Source organism: Phacochoerus africanus, chromosome 4 (assembly GCF_016906955.1).
Source record: "Phacochoerus africanus isolate WHEZ1 chromosome 4, ROS_Pafr_v1, whole genome shotgun sequence".
Lineage (NCBI taxonomy): Eukaryota > Metazoa > Chordata > Mammalia > Artiodactyla > Suidae > Phacochoerus > Phacochoerus africanus.
In genome coordinates, this window is record NC_062547.1 from 87775420 (window position 1) to 87793920 (window position 18501).

The following is an 18501-nucleotide window of genomic DNA, read 5'->3' on the forward strand; positions in this document are numbered from 1 at the left end:
CTGAGCTATCTCCTGACAATACTGCTTATTAATATTAATGAAGTGATAAAACTGGCCTCTTTCCCCAGTTCTGAATATTCCCTATAATCCCAATTAAAAGCCTGACATAGCTTACATAGTAAATGGATTCTTTTTTTTTTTTTTTTGTCTTTTTAGGGCCGCACCTGCAGCATATGGAAATTTCCAGGCTACGGGTTGAATCGGAGCTGCAGCTGCTGGCCTACACCACAACCAGAGCGAATACCAGATCTAAGCCGTGTCTGCACGGCTCACAGCAACGCCAGATCCTTGACCCACTGAGCGAGGCCAGAGATCGAACCCATGTCCTCATGGATATTAGGTTCCTCACTGCTGAGCCATGAATGGAACTCCCAGATTGATTTTTTATTAATTTCCTCCTTTTCCATGATTCAGTAAATTCAAGGTCTTGAATACGATGAGCACTTTAGTCTTAACTCTAAATGATCTTTTCTTTGACATGTATAACAGAAAAGGAAAACCAATGAGTTTGCTAATTAATATGTAATAGAAAAACAAATGTATCCATGAAAATAATTTTGGCCCTTATTTGGGTAATTAGAGGGGTCAGGACACTGGTGTTCTATTTGGAATTAATAGCTACTGGAAACACCTTGAGGAAACACTTCAAGTTCTTTATCTGTAAGTATCAATTGTTTTCTATCATTTGTGAAAACATATGCACAGGAGATACTTGATTAAAAATGTATGAACTCAACAACGAAAAAACAACCCAATCAAAAAATGGGCAGAAGACCTAAATAGACGTTTCTCCAAAGAAGATATATGGATGGCCAGGAGGCACATGAAAAAATGCTCAACATCACTAAGTATCAGAGAAATGCAAATCAAAACTATGAGGTACCACCTTGCACCAGTCAGAATGGCTATCATTAATAAGGCTACAAATAACAAATGCTGGAGAAGGTGTGGAGAAAAGGGAACCCTCCTACACCATGGATGGCAATGTAAATTGGTACAACCACTATGGAAAACAGTATGGAGGGTCCTCAGAAAACTAAATATTGAACTGCCATATGTTCCAGCAATCCCACTCCTGGGCATATCTAGAAAAAAAGGAGAATTCAAAAAGATACATGCACCCCTATGTTCACTGCAGCACTACTCACAATCGCCAAGACATGAGAACAACCTAAATGTTCATCAACAGATGAATGGATTATGAAGATGTAGCGCATGTATACAATGGAATATCACTCAGCCATAAAAAAGAACAAAATAATGCCATTAGCAACATGAATACAACTAGAGATTAGCACACTAGGTGAAGTAAGTCAGAAAGAGAGAGACAAATACCGTATGATATCACTTATATATGGAATCTAAAATATGACACAAATGAACCTATCTACAGAACAGAAACTGACTCTCAGACATGGAGAACAGACTTGTGGTTGCCAAGGAAGAGTGGAAGGGGGAGGGAGTGGGAGGAACTGGAAGTCATGGGTTAGTAGATGCAAACTATTACATTTAGAATGAATAAGCAATGAGGTCCTACTGTAGAGCACAGGGAACTATATCCAGTCTCTTGGGACAGACCATGATGGAAGCTAATATAAAAAAGGGAATATATACATATATACTATGTGTAACTGGGTCACTTTGCTGTACAGCAGAAATTGGCACATCATGGTATATCAGCTATACTTTAAAAATGTATGCGTTATAAATATTAAGAAGTTAACGCAAATAGGATTCCAGAAACAGAACTCTTTATTACTATCATAGAATTATCTCTTCACATATTTGGCCAAACTGATACATGCAGCCATGTGACAGTTACGTAGAACTTTTCTCCTAACAGTGGTGCACAAGTCTGAACTTAAATGCTAAGCCTATAAGAAGACGACAGCCTATGCATTTTGGGAGAAAGCGAGAAACTACCTTTTGGACAACTCAATTTCTGCCTGCTGTATTTAACAACTTTGAGATATAATTCACATGCCATACAAACCACTCATTTAAAGTGTACAATTCAATGGCTTTTAGCATACTCACAGGTTCATGCCACCAGGCACAATCATCTGGTTGGTTTTTGTTGTTGTTGTTGTTTTTGTCTTTTTGTCTTTTCTAGGGCTGCACCCATGGCATATGGAGGTTCCCGGGCTAGGGGTCTAATCAGAGCTGTAGCTGCTGGCCTATACCAGAACCACAGCAACTCGGGATCCGAGTCGCGTCTGTGACCTATATCACAGCTCGCCAAAACGCTGGATCCTTAACCCACTGAGTGAGGCCAGGGATTGAACCCGCAACCTCAAGGTTCCTAGTCCAATTCATTAACCACTGAGCCACAACGGGAACTCCCATCTGGTTGCTTTTTAACAGAATATCTAAGTCCTAATAGTGATAAGAGCTGCTGGCCATCCTGCCCTCCTGGTCTGCAAGTCTCCCTTCCACATGAGTGTGGGATGTCCATCTATTTGTCTAAATCCAGTTAGGCCTCTTAATTCTCATAAAAGGATATCATTTGTACCTTCTGACCAACTGAATTTTTAAATATATAATTTGGTTTTTAATTTTAAAAAATGATTAAAATATCTAGAGTCCCTCCTGTTGCCCAAGTACAGGGATCAACCCATATTTTGGCAAAAAATGAATGAATATTGTCAAAAGATGTTGAGGCTATTTTGTCCTCTAGAATTTCCAAGATGACAGAGATCTTACACCTGAGTACAATTTTTAATAGCTATTTGAGGACATTGAGGCTATATCTAGGTTCATCAGGAAGGAACATATGGGAGTATCTGCTGTGAAACAACTGGATGGGAGGTGTCTCTAGAGCACTGGAACAAGGGTTCAATCCCTGCCCAGAACTGGGGGCTGAGCATCCAGGGCTGCCGCAGCTGCAGTGTAGGTCACAACTGTGGCTTGGATCTGATATGGGAACTCCATATGCTGCAGGGAGAACAAAAAGAAAAGAAAAGAAAAAAATGTGTGATTGATTAGCAATGTCTGTAGAGAACCCAGATGGGAGCAGGGCACATGGTCTCAGGTCTGGATGTCCTCGATTCTTGACTTTGGTTCCAACAAGGCCCCACAGAGCTGTGAGCTTCCAGTGTGTCTTTAGGCCCCATATAACCACTTTAACTGAAATGCAGTTTGGTGCGCTGGCCCTAGCTTGAATTAAGAGAATGCCTTAAGAAACATCTATAAGACAACCACTGCTTTATTACTAAAATGACTTTTTTTTTGTCTTTTTGCCTTTTCTAGGGCCACACCTGCAGCATATGGAGGTTCCCAGCCTAGGGATCTAATTGGAGCTGTAGCCACCGGTCTACACCACAGCCACAGCATCGAGGGATCTGAGCCGTGTCTGCGACCTACACCACAGCTCGGGGCAATGCCAGGATCCTTAACCCACTGAGCAAGGCCAGGGATTGAACCTGCAACCTCATGGTTCCTAGTCGGATTCGTTAACCACTGAGCCACAACGGGAACTCCTAAAATGACGTTTTTGAGGATGCTGTCCACCTTACTTTTCTCCCAAAGGAGAAATTTCCCACAGGTCTAAAAGCCAGAAACTGCTTTACCCTTCCTGAACATCTGGTTTCCATTTAACTTAGAAATAATGTGACTCTTATACACAGCATTTTTTTCCCTTTTGCTTTAGACATAAGAAATTTCACATAGTAGAAAACTGACAGAACACTGTAAACCAGATAGGATGGGGAAAAAAATCATTTCAAAAAAAGAAAGAAATTTCACATCTCAGAGTTGAATGTGAAGTCCACCTATAGCCATGCAGTTTTTTCTCATAAGCTGGTGTCAAGCAACTAGTCCATCTTTTTCTACTCGGCCTGATTTTTTATCCTACTTATTTTTTGAAAATTTATGTTCGATGTGTGTTCCTTTTTGGATATGGCAGGTGGCAAATAAATGAAAAGACAAGAGGGAGGGAGAGAGGTAGCTAAACAGCTAGACAAATACAATAGAATATCTAGCTTGATAGAAAGTAAAATATGAAAAAGAACTTGACAGAAAGATACATAGCCCCTGGCAAGATAAATAGGTTAAGACATGGTTTGTAACCATGTAAAGAGAGCATATTTCAAAACAAACTGTAGGTTTAACACATTTTTGTAGGGCTATCAAATTCACAATATACTTCTTATTTCTTATTACCATTTTTATTTACCCTTCCATTTAATTTATTTGCTCTATCTTCCCCAATCTAGTGATTTCAAAAACAGAGCTCACAGCAGAGGAGAAAGATGCCAATGGAAAAGAGTCTTCTTCACCATTTCCAGAAAAAAAAAAAGAAAGGAAAAGAACCTTTGAACACAGTCCCTAAGGGAAAAAAAATATTCTGAATCTTTGTGAGGGAAATATTCTCTCATTGGGTTGTGCCTGGAATGTTTTAAAGAAATCAGTCTGTACCCCCTTTTGGTAAGAAGATTCTCTAAGTGTAGAGTGGTCTCTGACGTGGAAGTAGCAAACACTTCAGAGGCCCCGTGTGGTGTTTAGAACCCTGGCAAAGGTAACTGCCTGTCTGTCCCACCATGAGCTGTCACACCCTAAACACAGCCATGTTTAGGGCATGGCGTCAGAAAGTGGCCCCATGGTGGTGCTGATTCACCCTATGCTCAAGTTTCTGGTTACTTCATTTGATTACACTTGGGTACGTTTTATGAGATGGATGCAGTTGGTCCAAGTTGTTAAAGAAATGTGCATTTCAGAGTTCCTGTCGTGGCTCAGTGGTTAATGAATCCAACTAAGAACCATGAGGTTGCAGGTTTGATCCCTGCCCTTGCTCAGTGGGTTAATGATCCAGCGTTGCCGTGAGCTGTGGGGTAGGTTGCAGACGTGGCTCGGATCCCACCTTGCTGTGGCTTTGGCGTAGGCTTGGCAGCTACAGCTCCAATTAGATCCCTAGCCTGGGAACCTCCATATGCCATGGGTGCAGCCCCAGAAAAGGCAAAAAGACAAATAAATAAATAAATGTATGTACGTATGTATGTGCATTTCCATTACCAAAGTAAGTGTCAAATCCTCGGCGAGTTGGAAGACATTCTTTCCGATACATTCCCAGATGCCATTTTCCGACCATATGGGTGGCGTAGCCTGCTTCTTTTAGAAGCTGGGGCAGGAGTTTTTCATCCAGAGGAATGCAGCTGGGCTGACAGGGCCAGATTATTTGATGCTGTAAACCTGTGTGGATCTTAAAAGAGATAAACATAAAATTATGGCCTAATGATGTTGAAACATTCTAAACAAGCAAAGTGTTTGCCTAAATTTCTTGGGCATATCTGAAGACTTGAAAGTTTTATTCTATTCCTGTACTGGTTAAAGACATTTCTGAAAGGCATTCTTCTCATTGAATCATATAAGGTAATAGGCATAAAAAAAAAAAGGATTTGAAAGAAATGAATAAAAGCACTCTAACAAACGTAAAAGCATCAACAAATATTTATCAAGAAACAATGTTAGAAATCATTGTTTTCACTTCCTTACTCAAAAAAGTAGCCATAACATGAAGTGAATCTGTCAAGGAAAAAGTGTTCCAATTTCTATGCACATCTCGGTGTTTGATTAGAAGGAACTTCTGTAATCTTTCTTTTTTGGGGGGGCCGCACCTGAGACATATGGAGGTTCCCAAGCTAGGGGTGGAATCAGAGCAGTAGCAGATGGCCTATACCACAGCCACAGCAACACAGGATCCAAGCTGCATCTGTGACCTACACCACAGCTCATGGCGATAATGGACCCTTAACCCACTGAGCAAGGCCAGGGATCAAACCTGTGTCCTCATGGATACCAGTCAGATTAGTTCCAGGTGAGCCACGATGGGAAATTCTTCTGTAATCTTTCAAGATTTGATTTTTCTTTTTCTTTTTTTGGCCTGCACTCACTGCACATGGAAGTTCTCAGGCCAGGGATTAAATCTAAGCCACAGCTACAACCTATATCACAGCTGCAGCAACACCAGGTCCTTAACCTGATGTGCCACAGCAGGAACTCTAAGAGTAGATTTTTTTTAAAGGGTATGATGAAGGTATGATTTGCATTTCTTATCCCATCTTATGTAAACAATAGTTTCAAAACACAGTGACTAACTTTTCCCTGAAACACCCCCCCCAAAAAAACGGCCATCTGAGCCCTAGGTTGGGAACAGCTCACACAAGTATGCCCAGGGTGCAAGCAACACACGATGAGCTTTAAGTATCACGTGGTGGGTCTTGGTGTAATATTAAAATAGAATATCCAGGAGTTCCTTTTCGTGGCTCAGCAGTTAACAAACCCAACTAGGGTCCATGAGGATGTGGGTTCGATCTCTGGCCTCGCTCAGTGGGTCAAGGATCTGGCATTGCTGTGAGCCATGGGGTAGGTTGCAGATATGGCTTGGATCTGGTATTGCTCTGGTTGTGGTGTAGGCCAGCAGCTACAGCTCTGATTCAATCCCTAGCCTGGGAACATCCATATGCCATGGGTGCAGCCCTAAAATAGCAATAAATAAATAAATAAGATAGAATATCCACAATTCTATAACATGGCTACTAAAATAACTCTCCTTTTTCCAACCACATATCTGTGAGGGGCTGGATGTTCTTCAAAAACTTTTACCAAAACAACATACGGTTGACCTTTCAACAACTGGAGGTTAGGGGCACTAAAAGTGCGGTTTAAGTGCAGTTGAAAATCTGAGTATAACTTTATAGTCAAGCACATCTGGCGATTCCACCATCCACAGGTCACACAGTATTGTGGTGCATATTCAGTGAATAAAACTGACCTGTGAGGTGACTCTCACAGTTCAAACCCATGTTGTTCAAGGGTCAGCTGTACTGCACAGACTGAATGCAGGAGATGCAACAATCTAGCTATCCTCCATCCAGAGAAGACATGTACAAAAGTATAAAGCAATGTTAGTCTTCTCACATCATTCTCTTGTTTTAGAAAATAGACTTATGTGCCCTAATTATTTATATTCATATGTAATGGAATTATTACTGCTATTTCTCAAAGAATAAAAAATTTTTTGAGTTTCTATTTTAATTTCTGATACAGTAAATTTTGAAAGGTATAATCACATAAACATAAGCTCCTTGGGGGCCTTAATTTTTGAGCATGTGCAGAGGTCCTAAGACCAAACAGTTTGAGAACTTATGCTACGTCTGATAGTGATCATTGTTATGAAGAAAATAGAAAGGGAGAGAGTGACAGAGGTGATTCTTTAGAGAAGGTGGCAAAAGAAAGCTTCTTTGAGGGGTGGGGGAGGGAAGGATTGGAGGTCGGGATTAGCAGGTGCAAACGAGTATATATAGGATGGATAAGCAACACAGTCCTACTGTCTAGCACAGGGAACAGCATTCCAGATCCTGTGATAAACCCTAATGGAAAAGAACATACAAAAGAATGTGTCTGTGTAAAACTGAGTCACTCTGATGTACAGCTGAAATTAATACAACATTGTAAATCAACTATACTTCAAAAAAAAAAAAAAAAACCTTCGTTGAGGAGGAGATACTTGAGCAGAAATCTGAGTAAAGGAAGACAGTAAGGAGTTCCCGCTGTGACACAGTGGGTTAAAGAATCCGGCTGCAGTGTCTTGGGTTGCTTCAGAGGCTCAGATTCGATCCCTGGCTGGGCACAGTTAAAGGGTCCCACGTTGCCACAGCTGCAGTTCAGATTCAATCCCTGGCCAGGGAACTTCCATATGCCGTGGGTGTGGCCATGGGAGTAAAAAAAAAGAAAGAAAGAAAGAAAAAACAAGAGAATAAGAGATAGGCGGGCAAAAATCTCAGGCAGAGCAAACTAGGCATAAGGAATAAAAAGTGCAAAGGCCCTGAACTTGCTAAGAAGGTCTGAAGGCTGATGGAAATGAGTGTGACCCTTGTCTCAGCTCTGGTACTAATGAATGCCACTGCACGCACTGCTGGAGCACAAGGTGGCAGGGGCGGGGCCTCCAGGGGCTTCCCTCCTTGTCTGCCCAGCCCTTTCCCTAAAAAGCCACTCCCCAGCCACACCTTGTCCTTGCTTAGCCACGGAGGTGTTCTTTGTGCGAAGTGCAGTTGGGGTCTCACATCTAACTCGACACCGATGCCAGGTTTCCTTAGCCCTCTCTGAGCGCCCCTGATTTCCCTAGAATAAATGGGGCTCCGTGGACACCAAAGGTTGCCAGGACCCAATCTCCACCCAGTCATGACTCTCCGGCAGCCAGGTGGGTACTCGAGCAATTATTAATACATGGTTTAAAAAAATGTGTTTGCAAATGGCTTACTTGCTTTTAGAATTTAAAGCAGAAGAGCATGATGCTCAGCGAATTAAATCCCAGCCCAGCTCTCACGAGCATGCACTAAACACTCGACAATGTCACGGTAACAACTGGAAGTGCTGTCATCAGTAACACACCATGCCCTTCACCTACATCGCCACAGACTGTCTTCAGGAGACGGGGTAGCACCTAAACCTGGGCCTGGCCCCTGGAGTGTGAGGTGCTGCATATGAACAGCAAATAAAATATGCTGGTACCAACCTACAGTTCTGCTGGTGCTAGTAGATACGGATATATCCCTGATTTTCTCAGGTGCAAACACGGACGACGCAGACTGGAAAGATTTTTGCCTTACCTTGTTTTCGACTCATGGCAATAAACAGATACAAAGTGAACACCAAAGCAAAAACAAAACAACTTTCAAAGTCGCAATCTTTTTGAAAAATATATAAACTGCTTACTATTAAATAACTGTCTCCCAAATGTTCACATTATCTTGAATTTCATTTGTGTGTGTGTGTCTTTGCAGAGCCAACCCTGATTTGTACCTGCTGTTGTTTGATGCCATGGTATCTTTCCATATCCTCCCAAGAGAAGCACGCGGAATACCTTCAATGTTAAAGTGGGTTTATTTTGAAGGTCCTGATATGTGGTAAAGGTTTCATGGGCATATACACATCAAAACTTATCAAACTGTATGCTTGAAATATGTGCGGTTTATTGCATGCCAATTATACATCAAAAAAAAAAAAAAGCTGTTTAACAATAAAAGTGTGGAGTTCCCCTTGTTGCTTGGCAGTTACAAACCGGACCAGTATCCATGAGGATGTGGGTTCGATCCCTGGCATCGCTAAGTAGCTGAAGGATCTGGCGTTGCCATGAACTGCGGTGTAGGTCACAGATGCGGCTCAGATCCCTTGTTTCTATGGTACAGGCCGGCAGCTGCAGCTCCGTTTTAACCCCTAGCCTGAGATCTTCCATACATGGCTGTGAGGCCACAAAAAAGCAAAAATGAAATGAAATGAAATACAAAACAATACAATAAATTAAAAGTGAGTTTAAGTTTTCTATTGAGATTTGTATGCCTTGCCTAGAAATAACCTACACTGGGATAAGTGCCCAATGCCCTTCATTTGCCTTCCAAATTCCGTGTCTTCTCTCCTATCTCCACCTTGGGAAGCTGGCCTACAGGGACCAAATCAAAGGGCTCCCATGTCTTCTGGTTCTGATTGGGTTCAGCCAATCAGGAGCCTGAACAGGGGATTGGAGGGAGGGAAGAGGTGAGTGGCCCTGGGCTGCCAGGCTCTCTCAACCCCACAGGGCATCCTGGAGGCAGCCTCCTCTGCAATACCCTCTGTTTCTAGGTTCTGGTCACTGCCCTTTCCTTCCCTCCCTTCTGGTCCAGGGGTGGTAATGGGGCCAGTGGCTTATACACTATCCCTTGTGTTTTCCCCACACACTCACATCTTTTTAAATAGCCCCTTTGGGAATAAATCCTCCCTGAATTATCCTAATTTGAATGTGCCATCTTTCTCCAGCTGGGGTCCTGAATAATAAGGATGTCACAATATCCAGTCTGGGAAAGGAGAACCTTGCTCTCTCAATCAACACTGTCATACACACACACACACACACACACACACACACACACATGCACGTACGCATGCACGCACATCCCTCAAATAGAAGGATTCTGTCCTTAGTTAATATTAGAAGCTTACTCAATAGAAAATTGATCCTGGGTTCAAAAACCTTGTAACATACACGAACTGACAATAGCACAGGATAAGGAAAGATAGTATTTTATGGCGCTCAAAAGACCCAGTGGAGATAAGCATCCTGTGCAAATTTCTCACAATGGAAAGCTCTCCCATCACATACAGAGGATGAACTCTGAATATTCTAAAGCACTGCCAAATGACGCTGTGTGATTTGCTTTGCCGAGGCCATGGGCACCATGCCAGGTGGTCAGCTGAAGCCTGCCTCTATTATCTCCAATCACATGGAGCAGGGAACATGCTTTTCAGTTCCTGAGAACTTATTTGACAGAGCATTTTTATGGCATAACTCAGGGAGCGGAAGCCAAAGTCTGGATGATGACCAAAAACTTGTTTTTGGTCTGTCCAAACACTATTTGAAGTGAGGAAGCCGTAGTGTGTATTGAAGCAGTAAACAAATGAATGCTAAGCTGGTTCCAACCCAGCACTTGAGATGAGCACAGAACTGCAGAGCCACACCATGCTTCACAAGGCAGGATGATAACAAGACACCAAGAAACATCAAAAGAAGAAAATAAGCATCGCCTGTCTTGGCTATTGTGTAGACTGCTGCAATGAACATTGTAGTACATGTATCTTTTCAAGCCATGGTTTTTTGGAGAGATGCCCAGGAGTGGGATTGCTAGACCAAATGGTAATTCTATTTTCAGTTAAATGTCCATCGACAGAGGCGTGGATAAAGAAGATGTGGTACCTATACATGATGGAATATTACTCAGTCATTAAAAGGAAAGAATAACGGCATTTGCAGCAACATGGATGGACCTAGAAATTATCATGCTAACAGAAGTCAGTCAGATGGTGAGACACCAACATCAAATGCTATCAGTTACATGTGGAATCTAAAAAAAGGACACAATGAACTTCTTTGTAGGAGAGATTCTGAAAAACTTATGGTTTCTAAATGAGACAGGTTGGGGGGCAGGAGGATGCGTTGGGGGTTTGGGGTGGACATGCTACAAAACTGGGTTGTGATGACCACTGTACAACTATAAATGTAATAAAATTCACTAAGTAATACAAAAAATAAGCATCCCCTTGGAAACAAAACAGCATCTAAAACAATGTGCTTCTAACTCCCACCTTCAATATTGGGAGAGTAGATGTGAACGAAGAGGGTCCCATAAATAATATATGAAAGTCCAAAGGGGTTACTCTCTCTCCCATGTGTAGCTGTCTCTTCTTCATTAAACCAAATCCTCCAAAAACAGCTTCTCCTAAGGTTTTACTTGACTGTCAAGAGCTCCCCCCACAAAGGCAAAAGGGTCTGCAAATTCAGTAAAAGACCCAGCATGTCTCTGGGTTCTTTCCATGAGATAACTGATGAGAAGTCCCAGCTTACATGTTTTGTTGCATGTAAAAATGTATGAGAACCTGTGAGTTATTCTGTGCCCTGTAGATGTAGAATATACTATCGAGGTAGTATCATAAGCTTATAAGACAAAACAAACAAACAAACAAAAAAACACTTTCCCAGATGGTGACCAGAAGACCATAGCTCCCACATCAGAACCTCTTACAATCTCCCATTAAGAAATCCAGGCAGCCTAATGATTAATGATCTATTTGGAAGCTCAGAGCACTATATATGAGCTACGTCTATAACAAACTCTCCCAGGAGCCAGGTGACCCACTGCTACATACATGGCAACAGATGCTATTTCTCTCCAAACCTCAATAGTGTTGAGACAATATCCAGGTGAAAAGAGGAAGAGTCTGTCCTGTCAATCTCACCTGGGCAAGACGAACTCACTGCAATTGCATATTTGTACAACCCCTCCTGCTACTGTACTGGAAAATTCAGAAAAATGGGCAGCTCTTCTCCACTTTACTGACCAGAGCGCCTAGAGCAAAGCTTTGTGACCAGAACACAATCACAGAACATGCTGGTGGCCAGCCAGGAGTTCAGAATTGCCAGCCTGGGTCTGGGCCAGAATACTACAGGTTTTAGCCATGGTCAAGTACCACTCACACCACCTTAGGGTTTATTCCTGGAGATGCCCCACAGAACAAATGGATAGTGAAGAATCTCTGCCTCCCCCCTAAGCCTTCTAAAAAGCAGTCAGCTGCCCACACTGCTGAAGCCAAGAGCTACACAACACACATTATGTGTGTTAGGGGCCTGGCTTTGCCATCTGGCCTGGTCCTTCTGAACTCAGGCTGCAGAACTGGCTGGTGTTGCTGACAGTTATAAGCGTCCATTTATTTTGGTGTTGATTAGCAAAGAACATAAATCTCTGACTAAACCACAAAGGGGTATTGTTTGTAAAAAGAATAAACAAGGCAAAAACTGTTTCAGTGCCTTCCTCTGTTTAAACTATAAATCCATCCGAGGGAAAGTCCAAAATGAAAAGGAAGGAAAAGATGGACGAAAAAGAATTATCAGAAAAGTGATAGGATTAAGGAAACAAAACATTTACCAGACAGTAACAGCATATGCTAAAATGATTCTTGAAATAACAAACCTCAAACATCAATCAAGCAATCAACCCAAAAAATCCCATAAGTCAGTGGGTCATATTTCACTCAACTCCAAACTCATGAACTTATCTTCCCTTTTCCAATTACTTGGGAAATAAAAAGGGAAAAAAGAGAATTAAATGTATATAAACACACACACATATCCTTAACACTTGCAGAATAAGGCCTTTGCTGCTCCTTCCCTTTTGGGAAAATACTTCTGGGCTCTGACTAGGCTTAGGAAGGGCACCTGGCTTCAGCAAAAACAAAAGCCCATCAGAGCAAGTTATCCCCAGGGTGCCTGTGCTGGAGCCCTGCCTGATGTGTTTCAGCAGGTGCCATCTTGCTTGTCATTCTAGAGCTGATGCATCCTTTACTCATCCTTTAACAGAGCACAGGAACAAAGACTAGCAAGTGCTTTCTGTTGGACTTCAAGGTCCCCTCAAGGAGATAGAACTCAAAGCCTGTGCCCAAGACAAGAACTACCAGACCCTTATCATCACCCCACCTGTCTTACTGCAATGCCCCCTCCCCCACCTCGAGCAACCTGTCCTACTCCTTCCTACCCCTACTAAGAAAGGTATGTGGCCCACTCCTCACCACACCCCCAACCAACCAGCAAGTGTATCCTAAGACCCCTCTTTCCCCAACCAATCAGCAGGTCAGCAGGTGTATCCTGAGACCTCTCCTTTCCCTGGGCTATAAAAACAGACCCAGGATCTGCTCTCCCTGATTATCAGGAAGTCTTCCTGCTGTGCCAGCAGCATCTCTCATCCTTTCTTTCTCCCTTCCTTCCTCTCTTTCTTTCCCTCTCTCTCTTTCTTTCCCTTTTAGGGCTGCACCCGCGGCATATGTATACTCTTCTTTCTCTTCGGTGTTGGCTCTCTCTGATTATCAGGAGGTCAGTCCATTGCATCAACAGCTTCTCTTGCCTCAATAAACCTGTCTCTTTTCACCCTGCTATGTTGGAAAATTCTTCTTTCTGACCTGCGTTTACAGACCACAACACTTTCTCTTTGGAGGCACTAAGGCCTCTGGACTACAGTACCTCTTATGCTCACTCCTTTTGTGATGTCTTTGCCAGTGTATGTCACTCCCAATGTGTGTGACTCCATCTTTCCCCAAGACTCTGCCCCTTTCTTCCAGCTCTTCACTCCTCTTTGTCCTACTTCTAATCTGACATTCCTGAGAGAGGAGCTAGGGACAAGAGTCACCAAGAAGCAAGCATTTGGAGGGCTGATAAAGAATGGAAAGGAAGGACATAGGGCAAGGAGGAAGAGCAGCAGGGAGGTGAGGGCAAGCCCAGATAGAACTGCTTCCTCTTTCCAGGCCACAGTGTGTGCTGCCCTGTACTGCCTGCAGTCATATCGCTTCCTTGCTCACATTCTTGAAACAAAAGTCAAAAATTACCCATGATGCTCCCGCACTGCCTCGTTCTTAGATTTCCTGGCCAAGGTTCTGCTTCAGGGGTGAGTGAAAAGCCATGAAAGTGTCTTGTCCGTTTATCAATGTGATTAAGAGCAATGTGGCATGGGTCCCTTAAGAATGAAACCTTGGCGTCATCTTTCATTGCTTCTATTCTCTGCCAAGGTTTATGGAGTTCTGGTGGACTGGCCCCCTCAGTTCCCAAGGTAAGAATGTTCCCAGGTGAGGACAAAAGTTACTTTACTCTTTTTTTTTCCTGGAGAGAAGTATTTCCATAAGGAGGCCTACCAGTTGTATTACCCTTTCATCTTTTTAACTTCTTAAAAAGGAAGTGGGGGTACTAGAAATGACCCATCAACCCTAAGCAGTTAAGACAGAGAGCACTTTCAGAAACGCACAGGTGTTAAAGTGCTTAGCACTGTTCATTCCTTCAGTTGCTCAACTCTTGGTGTTTCTCTGGACCAGAGAGACAAGCAAGGCAATCTGGTAGAGAAGTCCAACCTAACAACAGACAATTACACTTAAGATATGAACTAGGAGTGCAGAGGTGTAATGAACATTTTGTGCTGTCCATTTGTAAGAACATGAAAATTCAATATTTTCAAGTCTTCTATTTGAGCTAAAAGTGGTATGAAAATTCTATGAGAAAAACTGAAGGATTTTTATTTATTTTCCCACTTTCATAAACATTTTTAGGAGTTCCCATCCTGGCTCAGAAGTTAATGAACCTAACGAGTATCCATGAGCATGCAGGTTGGATCCCTGGTCTGGCTTAGTGGGTTAAGGATCCAGTGTTGCCATGAGCTGTGCTGTAGGTGGCAGACATAGCTCGGATCTCACGTTGCTGTGGCTGTGGTGTAGGTTGGCAGCTACAGTTCCGATTCAACCCCTAGCCTGGGAACTTCTACATGCCGCAGATGCAGCCCTAAAAAGCAAAAAATAAATAAATAAACATTTTTATTATATCTACTTTTTAGTGACTTTTTTTGGTCTTTTTTTTAGGGCCACACCCACGGCATATGGAGGTTCCCAAGCTAGGGGTAAATCAGGACTGTAGCTGCTGGCCTAGGCCACAGCCACAGCAACGCCAGATCCAAGCAGAGTCTGCAACCTACACCATAGCTCAGGGCAATGCTGGATCCTTAACCCACTAAGTGAAGCCAGGGATCGAATCTATGTCCTCATGGATACTAGTCAGATTGTTTCCACTGAGCCAGGACAGCAACTCCTAAAATATTTTTAATAAATAACCTTGTATAAACTTAAGGTACATTAATTTGATACCTTTATACATTGTGCTATGATTGCCATTGTAGGGATAATTAGCACCTCTATCATATTATGTAATCATCCTTTCTTTTTACGGGTGGGAATCATTAAGTTCCAGTCCCCTAGTAAATTTGATGGCTATAATACAATATTATTATCTATATTCACTATACTGTGCATTAGATCTCTAGGTCTTATTTACTAATTACTCCAAGTTTGTACCCTTAAACATGAAAGGTCCTACCCCCCCTCCAAGGATTTTTAAATTAATATTTTTATTCTTGAGATTTTAAATAAGGGGAAGGTGAATATAAAATCAATTCCATTATATGTATAACATGCCTTTAAAGGATACTAAGATATTAATAAACAGGGGCTCCCTATGGAAGGAAGGGCTTGAGGAGAGGATGTGATATTTTGATATGTATCCCTCTTACAATCTTTTATATTTGAAACTTTTGAATGTATTTCCTAAAGACAATTTTTAAAGGGGGTGTGGGAAGAATATATAAAATTTAATTCTAACTCAGGGGAATACAAAGAAGGGCACAGGGCCCTTTATTGTGATTTCACTGTGAGAGTACAGTAGCCTTCAATATCATTTTACTATGAAAACAGAAACAAGTAAAGTTCAATATTTTATCCTGAGCAGGCAGTATTTGGCACAGGAAGAGCTGTTTCCCTCTCTGAGCTCTCAGCATGCTTTGAATACCCTCCTTCATTTAGCTCCAGCAGCAAAGGCCTTCTCCCATCCTTAGAACAAGCCCTTTCCAGCCCCAGGACCCTTACTTCCACTGTCCCACCCAGTGGGTTGAACTCTTTCATGGATCGGGTTGCATGGCTGACTCTTCATCAAGGCCTCTGCCCATTTCACCTCCTTGGAGATACTTTCCTGAGCCACCATGACTTTACCTGCTTTATTTTCTTCCCACATTTATTGCCTTGCCAAATACTCGTTTGTTTATGTGTTTATTTCACCCCCTTCTTGGTCACTCCTTTCCCTCACCTCACCCTCACCAGACTTTAAGCACCAGAGTATATGCCAGGCATGAACAGTTGCTCAATAAATAAATGTTGAGTGAAAAGTATGAATAAATGCATTATACTCAATCAATGGTAACAGACCGGAAGCTTCCCCTTTAAGATCAGGAATAGGAAAGGATGTCCACTCTTGCCACTTTTATTCAACATTGAAGTAGAGGTTATAGTCAGGGCAATTAGGCAAGAAAATGAAATAGAAGGCATTCAGATTAGAAAGAAATAAAACTAATTCTATTTGCAGAGGACGGGATCTTTTATACCAAAAACGTAAAGATCTCTCTCTCACACACACTATTAAAACTGGTAAGGTGAGCAAGGTTATAGGATACAGACTAATATATAAATGTCAGTTGCATGGGTATGACGAAAAATATAACTAGCAATGAGCAGCCAAAAATTAAGAAAACAATTCCAAAACTTTTTTGTTGCTCTTATCAAGGGTATACACTTAGGAGTAGAGTGTTAGATTGTATAACAGCTCTATGTTTAACTTTTTGAGGAGCTGCCAAACTGTTTCCATAGTATCTGAACTATTTTACCTTCCCACCAGCTACTGAATGTGGGTTCTAATTTCTCCACATCCTTGGCAACACTTTATATATTCTTCATACTAAACCTTTTTCAGATATATGATTTGCAAATTTGTTTATCCTCATGTTTATCCTTATGCCAGTACCACATTCTCTTGATAACTGTAGCTTTGTAATAGATTTCAGAATCAAAAACTTTGAAACCTCCAATGTTGCTATTTTTTTAAGATTGTTTTGGCTATTCTGAGCCCCTTGTCTTTCCATAAGAATTTTAGCATAAACTTGTCCATTTCTGTAGACAAGGCTTTGGAATTTTGAAAGGGGTTCCATTTACCTATAAGTCCATTTGGGGAGTATTACCACCTTAACAATGTAGTCTTGCAATTAATGAATATGCAAAGCTTTTCTGTTTATTTAGGTCTTCTGTAATTTCCTAAACACTGTTTTGTAGTTTTCAATGTACAAGTCTTGCATTTCTTTAGTTATATTTATTTATTTATTTTTGCCTTTTTGCCTTTTCCAGAGCAGCACCCGTGGCACATGGAGGTGCCCAGGCTAGGGGTCATATTGGAGCTGTAGCCGCCGGCCTACGCCAGAGCCACAGCAACGCGGGATCTGAGCCGTGTCTGTGACCTACACCACAGCTCACGGCAATGCTGGATCGTTAACCCACTGAGCAAGGGCAGGGATCAAACCTGTAACCCCATGGTCCTTAGTCGGATTCGTTAACCACTGAGCCACGATGGGAACTCCTAGTTAAATTTATTTCTAAGTTTTTACTCTTTTTGATACTATTGTAAACAGAATTGTTCTCTATAAAAACCATTGAGGATGCTCTTTATGTAACATTATGAAATTATTGCAAATGTTGAGTTTTTAAAAAAAACATGAGGTACAAAACAGTGTTAAGAGCATGCTATCATTCTGATCATTTCAAAATGTATAGAAATATGGAATCACCATGACACAAACTAACAGTAGCATAGGTCACCTATACTTCAAAAAAAACACTCATGGAAAAAGAGACAGACTTTTGATTAGCAGAGGCAGGGGGTGAGGGAGGGGAAACTGGATCAAAGCAGTCAAAAGGTACCAACTTCTACTTATAAAATAAATAAGTACTAGGGATGTAATATATAACATGATAAATATAATTAATATCTGAAAATTGTTAAGAGAGTAAATACTAAAAGTTCTCATCACAAGAAAAAAAGGTTTTTTTTTTTGCTTTTTCTTTTGTATCTTTATGAGATGATGGATATTCACTAAACTTACTGTGGCAATCATTTCATGGTGCATGTTCCTCAAGTCATTATGCTTATACATAATGTATATGCTTATACATAAGATATACATATACCTTCTACAGTGCTGTATGTCAATTATATATCAACAAAACTGAAATAAAAAAGAGCCCCCCCAAAAAAGGGTATGCTATCACTCAAATTAAAAAAAGAGACCATTTACATAAGTATTTGCTTGTATATGCATAAAATACTTTCAGAAGTATATACACAATTCATATAGCATTGTTTGCCTCCAAAGAGAGGTAACTGGATGCCTAAGGAGCAGACTGTATATTTGTGTTTGTGTGTGTGTGTGTTTGTGTGCGTGTGTGTGCGTGCACACACACGCATATTAGGAGAGATTTTCAATGTAAGCCCTTTTGTAACTTTGGAGTTTTTGAACCATGTGGGTGGATTTCCTACTCAAAATATAAATAAAATACAGACTTCCCAAAAGATTT

At 41.5% G+C, this 18501-nt stretch overlaps 1 protein-coding gene across 2 annotated transcripts in view; it reads right to left on the bottom strand.

Annotated features, from left to right (window-relative positions):
* ARSB (arylsulfatase B) overlaps nt 1–18501 on the bottom strand; it is a 166364-nt gene that overhangs the window by 143035 nt on the left and 4828 nt on the right. For both annotated transcript variants that reach the window (XM_047778172.1, XM_047778173.1), the window contains exon 2: nt 5011–5197. In XM_047778172.1, coding sequence (XP_047634128.1) covers nt 5011–5197 — 187 coding nt within the window. The remainder of the gene's footprint in view (nt 1–5010; nt 5198–18501) is intronic.